Genomic DNA, 9689 nt, shown 5'->3' with positions numbered 1-9689 from the left:
CGTACTATGTATTCAACTGCTTTGTACGGTACTTTATAGACCCACAAACGAGTATACTTTTTATTCACACATGGGCTAATATACTGTATGTTTGTATCCAGAATTGTATGGAATGCTCAACCGAACAGAAATTTATTTAAAGTTCTGGCAGATAATGGCGAGTTAGAAAAATTTAGAACGTTTCAAATCGCTTCCTACACTGTACACATTCTTTAAAATTAGAAAGAGAAAATGATCGTATGATAAATCATTTGAAGAAAATTGAGAAAACGTTTAACTTGCCAGCAAGTTGACAATATGTCACTCTAAAAATAAACGGACAATATCTTAAAAACTCATTCTTGTTATATAATGGCAAAAATAAAACTTTTAAAAATTAACAGTTAAATATATGGTATATCTAAATGAAATTTTTCATGATTGATTTACTAGAACCAACATTAATAATGTGTAAAGTTTTGAGCCACTTTTGACGCCTTCCGTTTCAGTTGTATACAATGGCATACGGTACTTTTAATAAACTCCCTCCCCTTTAATTATGTGTACAATAGTTCACGAATCTCCCTGTCATTGAAGAAATTATTTTAAAAAGTTCTGCAAAAATTTTCTAACTGATAATTTACTCACGTGACTATCAAAGTAGGTTTATAAGAATAAATTCGTATGTCACTAATATAATACAAAATTTTACATAGATACCACTTTTCCTCTTTCCCTCTATACAATGAATTACTTTTCGCGACCTCTTTATGAAACCTGTATTATATAATAACAAATCTAATTAATACTGTATATCATGATACTATATATTTTCAGTTATCTATTAAAAATTTCTATATTTTGATTTAAAAATATTACAATTCTTAAAATATTAATATCCCATCAACGTCAATAATTAGTAGACTTAAGAAAAATAAGCATTAATGCAACTGATTAAATTAATTTCATTTGAAAAATTTGAGCAGATTACTCGTTAAAAGTAAAAGACAATAAAAGAATAATTTTGAAAACAACTACGTTATTACATAATATCAAAAAATAAAAAATTAAAAAACTGTAAAAAAGGTACATAAAGTTTTAGTAATTCAATTAATTAAGTTAGTTGGTAACAGATGGCAGCATATTCCTACGCATTTAATTCTAGAAAGAATAATTAATTTCGAGTTAATCTCAAATGTTATTCATAAATTCGTATATTAGTTGATTTCTTGCTAAATAAATATGAGAAAAAATTTTACATTTCATATATCTGAGTAAGTTCTTCGCAAAATGTGAGTAGGGAATAATTCATGAAATCACTGTATACAGAAAAATTTTAAATTTTGAAGTCATTTTATGCAGTCTTTAAAAAGGATATTAAAATGTATATGGGATTATTACTTTTAGTGAAAATCAAAATGCAAAATACACTATAAGATTCGCGTGCAAATAAAAACAGCTGGTGGAACTGGATCTACTACACGACTCTATTGTTAAAGGAAAAGTATGATATACAGGGGAAAGACACTGCTAATTTGAGGTGGAGAGCATATATTTTAAATAAAATAAATTAAAAATATGATTAAAAATTGCAGCCCGGCATTGTGACGATGTAACAATAAATAATTGTTCGTATTATTTTTGTATTTTATTTTGATTTCGTTTTATTTTTCTTCATCTTTCTTTCACCCATGAGACAACCACACATGTTTAATGAGTTCTATTTTATTTAATTTTTTTTTTTTTGAAATTTGTTTTATTATTCCATAATCCGAATCCATAATAAAAACAGTTGAAAACGTTTGTTCTTATAATAAATGTGTTCATTTTAACCGGATTGCAGGTGATATTTAGAATTTTAGAATGCTTTGAATATTTACAGGAACGAATGTCAACTATATCAAGATACATTTCAGTTTCGTATCTACACTCGATTCTTAGATGGTACTCAATCACTTGGTACGTGTGTGTTTCGTATATATTGCACACTCATTAGTCGCTGATATTCTGTGCGAGTTTTATCCTATCTATTATCATTTTAAGGATTTATTCGAGAAAACTATACAATGTTATACCGACAATCACGAATTTCTATTATTTTTTAACCATTCTCAGATCATTGTATTATAACAATAGAATCCATTCGTGTGTTTTTGCTATCTGGAATTACAGTTCCGATTACTCTTGCTATTTTGGACAAAATCAGACTCTCTTATTGCTATTGATTCTATTTCTGTGGCTGGTATCGCTCTACGTCACTTGTTCGATCTCGAGTTGCTAACTGAATGACACCAGACTGTTTGCAGAAGTTCAGATCTGCGTCAGATAATCTCTTAAGATGTATACCTTAAGTCGATCTGAGGATTATAAACGTTAGGATACTGTTCGATCACAACGCATCGAGCAGTTACGAATTGGTCAAGATAGCCGAAGAGACGGGGCCTTACCCCAACTAGTGCAACGATCGTTGTATCCTTCCGGACTGAAACATCTTGAAGCTATTCGATTATCTCTTCATAAGAACTGGCAGCTTCCACAAGGCATTTACACTCTACTTCTTCCAAAGTCAATAAAATCTTATATCGTTCTTAAAATAGATTAAAATTTAATATTTGAATTATGTAGTGCATACAATTCTTACATTGTTATCATATAACTTTCATATTATATAAATATATACAGTCAAACCTCGATATTCGAACATAATTCGTTCCTAAAATTTGTTATAAAACCAAACAAATTTTCCGATAACAAACAAAATAAAATGGATTTATTTGTTCCTGATCTTCAAAATAAATTCTCTTTTTATTTTCTTAGCTGTATTTCGTGCTAAAAATATGCCTACAAATACAATGTAATATGTATATAATTTAATACTGTATTATATGTAATAAATGTTTGTTATTTAGTATGACTAACATAACTGCATAAAACACGTGAAACACTAATCAGCAGCCCTAAGAAATAAATGATACACTACAGTCAGTGCTATCACACTAGGGATTCTGTCCCAGGATAACAGAATAGCAACGGCGGAACGTTAAGTTTATTATTCTAATACGTAAAAGAACTTATAGAAATCACAAAGCTACTCCTGTTTTTAAAATCTGTTGAAATAATATGCAGTAACAAAATAACAATATAATTACGCAATTCAAATTTATGTTGAATCATGTATTAGCACCGAACGAATGAAATTGGTTATACCGTTACTATTAATCATGCTAGCTATTATGTTAGTTTTGATATGATGAGTACTGTAAGTCTGAATACTTGTTCTTTTCCAAATTTTCTTAATCATATGTGCTTAGTTTATGGATACCCCTACTGTAGGGATATCAATACAATTTACAGTTAACACATATTTGACTTAAAAATTTCTCATATTTCAGATTTATGCAAAATACACACGCTCCGACTAGAAGGGTCTCTGCAATGAACCTTACAAATATTCTCAATGAATGGGGTAAATGAAGGCTATAAATAATATTATATCAATAGTTTATGTGATTCTCACATCACATTGACAAGGTGCTAGAAAAAGCGAAAGTGTAGTAAATGATGTGAGATAAAGATAGGCCATAAAATTACTAGCATACTTTTTAAGTAATGAATACAGTAAAACTTCAAACATAAACTGGCTAAAACTATGAAAAACATCTAAAAATATACATAATGTACAGTACATGCAACATTACATTACAACTTGTTTTTGGATCTTGGAAAACTAAACTAAGGTTTTCACAGATACCATATTGACAAATTTCTCAATGTAGCGTTCAGTTGCATTCTAATTAGTAGAAGCTTTTTCATTACAGATTTTCAGCTATTTTAATGCTTTTTAAATTTCTGCAGCCGGCCTTCCGAATATTCACATTCAACTTCAATGTTTAGTTCTTCATGGTATTTTCTATTATGTTTCATGACTAACCAATCAATGGCAAGTTTCACTTCGTTGTTGAACCCATTCAATCATCACACGGTCAAGATTTTCGTTTTTTGCTTTATGTAATGTGTGTTTTTTTTATTTTTCATTAGTTTTTGATCATCACCGTTACTGTAAAAGTTCAAAAACTTATCTTTCTGTTTCTTTAAGCTATATATAGTTGCAGTTTAGGGGCCATCCATAAATTACGTACTAGACCTCCACCCACCCCTGTGTAATAAACCGTAATATTTTCTTTGATACCCCTCCCCTTCCCTATCTTACATAATATTTAGGCATAATCTTATATATATAACTAGCTGACCCGGCCACGCGTTGTTGTGGCTCAAAATGTATGTATTATAAATGTATAACACTTCCCCCGTAGGGGGAATTTCAAAAAATCCCTTCTTAGTGTACATTCTCTTGACGTACCCTATTAAAAGGCAATCAAAAACGCGTCTAAAATAGTATAATAAAAGCCGAGTTCTTCACAGTAAGCCTTAATCCCGTCACTTTTCCCGCTGGGGAATATCGAAAAATCCCTTTTTAGTGTATATTCTGTTGACGTAACCTATTAGAAAGCAATTAAAAACGCAAAAAACCGCACGTAAAATAGTATAATAGAAGCCGAGTTCTTCACGGTAAGCCTTAATCCCGTCCATCTCCCCCCACTGGGGGGAATTTCGACATGTATATTATAAAAAAACACGTGCGTATTCGAATGCAACGTTGTGTCAAAATTTCAAAGGAATCGGTGGGAACAAACGAACGTTATATTTTATTTATATAGATAGATAGAAAATGATCTGCTTCAGTCCATTCTCACAGAAAAGCAAACTTAGGTCGTCGGAAGTTAGCGCCATCTGTTGGACATAAAAGCCTTAATTCATATATAAATATATTTTTGAAAGGGGGGAAATGGTGTAGGGGTATGAAAAATAGATAGTAGCCGATTCTCAGACCTACTGAATATGCATATAAAATTTGGTAAAAATCGGTAAAGCCGTTTCGGAGGAGTACGGTAACTAACATTGTGACACGAGAATTTTATATATAAGAGATTCTCCTGTCACAATTTTTGTTACCGTACTCCTCCGAAACGGCTTTACCGATTTTTACCAAATTTTGTATGCATACTCAGTAGGTCTGAGAATCGGCTACTATCTATTTTTTATACCCCTACACCATTTCCCCCCTTTCAAAAATATATTTATATATGGATTAAAGCTTTTATGTCCAACAGATGGCGCTACCTTCTGACGACCTAAGTTTGCTTTTCTGTGAGGCATTCTGCTTTTCTGTGAGAATGGACTGAAGCAGATCATTTTCTATAAGCATAAATAAAATATAACGTTCGTTTGTTTCTACCGTTGCATTCGAATACGCACGTGTGTTTATATAATATACATGTCGAAATTCCCCCCAGTGGGGGGAGATGGACGGGATTAAGGCTTACTGTGAAGAACTCGGTTTTTATTATACTATTTTACGTGCGGTTTTTTGCGTTTTTAATTGCGTTTTAATAGGTTACGTCAACAGAATATACACTAAAAAGGGATTTTTCGATATTCCCCAGCGGGAAAAGTGACGGGATTAAGGCTTACTGTGAAGAACTCGGCTTTTATTATACTATTTTAGATGCGTTTTTGATTGCGTTTTAATAGAGTAAGTCAAGAGAATGTACACTAAGAAGGGATTTTTTGAAATTCCCCCTACGGGGAAGTGTTATACATTTATAATAGATACATTTTGAGCCATAACAACGTGTGGCCGGGTCAGCTAGTTTTACAGAAAGATTTTAACAAAAATAAATTTTTTAATGAAACCCTAAAAACCTTAGGTCCAAAATATATAATTACTAGCAGGTAGGCCCGGCGTTGCTCGGGCAAAAGTAACGATAGCGGTAATTAAGATTATTAAGTTATAGTCACAAAAGAAAAAGAGTAATTTTATCAACAAACTAAGTATTCGAAAGAAAGTTCAAATTTAAAACTCGAATGTTCTAATATTGTTCGATTTTCACGACGTGTTCTGATTATATCGTTCGATTTTCATCGAATGTTCTAAAGAAAAAAGGTCGAGAAAAACCGAACTAATCTGTTTAAATTTGAAAATCGAATATGTTCTAGCATATTACTCTTTTTCTTTTTTTTTTTTTTTTTTTTTTTTTTTTCCAGAGCCCGTAAATCATGCAGGTCGCTTTCTCTTGTTCTCCATTGTTACTTAACACTTCCATTGTTACTTAACACCAAGGGCGTCGCCAGCCAATGGGCCAGGGGGGGCAAGATGATATAAATTGATAGAGGATATGAATTGTATGTAGGTAAAATAAAAACGATTCATAAATTTTAAGAAGCTTAAGACTATTATTTTAATTAAAACATAATCTTCTTGGGTTTTTCGCGCGGGAATTATAAATCGGGCAATAAATGACTTAGCATTTAAATAATTTTTTTCGCATGTCTAGGGAGGGACAACTGCCCCTCTGCCCCCCTCTGGCGACGCCCTTGCTTAACACTTTAGAACTTAAATTTGGTACCCTAACTGTGTATCAAATTTCAACTTTCAACTCCTAACCGTTTTAACGAAAATGAAGATTATTACGTAATAGTCAACCTTACCCGTTTTCACAGAATGCAAGAATTAGGTCTTCCCTGTTTCCAGACTAATTACAGAATTTTTAGATGGGTCTAAAAATATGTTCGATTTCCCGCAAAAACGAAAAAAACTGCATCTGCGTCTTGCACGTCGCTTTCTCTTAACAATTCCATTGTTACGTAACACTTCCATTGTTGATGGAAGTGTTAAGCCTTAATCCTGTCCCTCTTCACCATGAAGAGGTATTTCAAAAAATCCCTTCTTAGTGTGCGTTCTCGTGACGTACCCTAACTGTGTACCAAATTTCAACTTTCAATTCCTAACTGTTTGGGCTCTGCACTGATTATTATTATTATTATTTTATTTCTGCACGATTTACATCGGAGTAAAAAATACCTCGTCCCGTAACCCACAGAAAAGAAGGTATCTGTTTCCACCCCTTTATTGCATTAGATGCACTTTAAGTGCAAGTAGTTCCTCTTCTCCTCCCTTTTCCTCTTCTTAAAAGGTTTCCAGATGAGCATTGTGTACTAGTCTCAACAGTCGTATTGGGTAACTCTGGATTAACTGATGAATGATGCCTATCTGATAATTGCTGCGTGTCTGAAGATTGCTGTATGTTTTGAGATTGCTGCATATTATGCTTGACTGGATCTGGTGTGTTGACCACAAAGATAGTATTATCAAGCACTCTACTGAGTATGAGGGATGTGTGTATGGCTGCCTGTTTCTGAAGAATGCTGATGTCAATGTTGGATTCTAATTGATCTATGTATTTCTTTATGGTTTTTGCTACTATTCCTGTTGCTCCTATTACTATAAGGATGACAGTTATCTGTGTATTCCATAGACGGCTAGCTTCAGATTTCAAAAGATGATATTTACTTAATTTTTCAATTTCTTTAGCACCAATGTTGTAATCTGATTATACAGTTATATCTATTAAGAATGTTTTATTGCAATTTTTATCAACATAAATTAAATCCGGTCTATTGTGAGATACAGTGACATCAGTTTCCCATAAGATCTTGGCCGTGCAATTTTCTTTAACTTGTGGCTGGATTAATGTTTCCTTCCACCATTGGTTAGGAACTTCTATTTTATGTTTTCGGGCCAGGCACCAGTAGACGTACTGGACAAGGTTATTATGACGTTTTACATAACAAGTCTCCGCCAATTTTTCGCATCCTGATATAATGTGCTGCGTGGTCTCGTCTTTGGTCGTACAAAGGCGACATTTCCCATCCAGTGGCTCCTTTAATATGTCACGTTGATATTGTCGTGTCATTACAGCTTGCTCCTGAATAGCAAATATTAATGATTCAACTCTTGGGGCTATTTGTTGCTTTTTAATCCATTCAAATGCAAGCTCTCTGTCTATATTGCCCTGATCCAATACCCTTTTAGGAAATTGATCATGTAATTGTTTGTTTCTCCATACATCATTATGCCGTTTTATTATTGATTTTTTAATTTCTTCATCTGTATGTGTATTTCCTCGTGGTAGATGTAATTCACCTTCTATCTCTTGTGCTTCTTTTATTATTGAGTATTTATCCCTGCCTATATCATGCTTTACTATTACTTTAATCAGATGATCACTTTCCTCTTTTAGGTATTGGTTGTATTTAACTATTTGTGCTTTATACATGTATTCTATATTTAATAGTCCTCTTCCTCCCTGATTTATTAGCAAATACAACCTTTCTACTTCTGCTTTTTGCTGATGTACTTTTTTTACTGCTAGTAGCTTTCGTGTTTTAACATCTATTTTCTTTAGGTCACTATTTTTATAGTTGCTTATACCGAATGAGTAAAGACCGGGATAGCATACGTATTTATACCCTTTATTTGATAACGTGAGTTAAGGTGTGTGTTTAAAAGTTTTTTAATCCTTTTAAAATATTCTTTTGTTATCTGTTCCCTAATAATACTATGCTCTATTTTTCCTGATTCATGCACTCCTAAATATATGTATCTATTACCTATTGCAAGTTGGTCGAAAGTTTCTCCATTCAGTAGTATATGTCCTTCTCCTACTGCACTGCTTCTGCGTCCTGCAGTTATATGTATTACTTTGCATTTATTCAGTCCAAACGCCATCCCTATATCACTTGTCCTCGACGCTTCAAAAATCTCGACGCTTTCCAATAATACTTTTAGGTTATTTCTACTATTTGCATAAACCTTAAGGTCATCCATATATAAAAGATGATTAACCCAGATACTATCTTTCAGTTTATAGCCTTTCCTTTCATACTTATTTAGTATGAATGAAAGCGGGTTTATAGCCAAGCAGAACAACAGTGGAGAGAGAGAATGACCCTGGAATATCCCTTGTCTTATGTAGATCGGTTGAGTAGTGATTGAATATGTACTATTATCTACAAGTTTAATAAATTCGAATAAACAATTTATTTTAATAACTTTATTTTTTAATTATTAACAATCTTTTTATTATCATCATTAACCAACATCATAATATTCATTTTTATATTAATTTTAATTTTCACAAAAGGACGCAAAAAACTTTGACAGATCGACCAGCTAGTGCACGTGTAAACAGAAACGTCATACAAAATAAAACAAGAGAGAATAGAAACCACATTCCGTTGTCATATTGGTTACATCTTGGCTAAGGCCAAGAAAATAAACTACACGCTGCTAAAATGTGCTAGGTGCACCGGGGGACTAAGTCATAAAGCTTATAAAACTCTATATAATGGGGCAATACAACTAATGCTACTTTACGCGGCCTCTAGCTGGAGTCATGTAACTAGTAAAAATTCAGTAGCAAGTAAATTACTCTCTCTTCAAAGACAGTTTGCCATCAGAATTTCAAAGTGCTGCAGAACTTTTTCTACTAATGCCTCTCTGATTCTAGCAGAGCTCCTTCTTTGCCACTATGTATTGTAGAAAAGGTTCTGAATTACTACATCAGAACTACAAACATCAAGGCTCAACAACAGTCTCTACTCCTATCTACGGCTGTTCAAATGCTACCATATTGCAATTACCCTATCTCTGATCATCACCCTGTAAACAAGGTTATACCCAGGGTACTGCACATTTGGTGTCATCTGCTTGCTCCATGGATAACCACACAGACATTAATATCTACACAGATGGGTCCAAAAGCCCCCTTCGTGTCTGCTCAAGTATCTGTATCTTCCTCCAAACTAAC

The 9689-nt window shown here is 33.0% G+C and overlaps 1 protein-coding gene across 1 annotated transcript; it reads right to left on the bottom strand.

Annotated features, from left to right (window-relative positions):
• Window positions 1–6965: 6965 nt before the first annotated feature.
• Window positions 6966–8608, bottom strand: LOC136983130 (uncharacterized). Its single transcript, XM_067279766.1, has 3 exons — window positions 8491–8608; window positions 7544–8350; window positions 6966–7426 (listed from the first exon to the last, which is right to left on the bottom strand). The coding sequence occupies exons 1-3, from the start codon at window positions 8606–8608 to the stop codon at window positions 6966–6968; spliced, it is 1386 nt and encodes a 461-aa protein (XP_067135867.1).
• Between the last annotated feature and the right edge of the window lie 1081 nt (window positions 8609–9689).

This window comes from Centruroides vittatus, unplaced genomic scaffold (assembly GCF_030686945.1).
Source record: "Centruroides vittatus isolate TY-2023 unplaced genomic scaffold, ASM3068694v2 contig_876, whole genome shotgun sequence".
Lineage (NCBI taxonomy): Eukaryota > Metazoa > Arthropoda > Arachnida > Scorpiones > Buthidae > Centruroides > Centruroides vittatus.
This window is presented reverse-complemented; position numbering and strand designations above follow the sequence as displayed.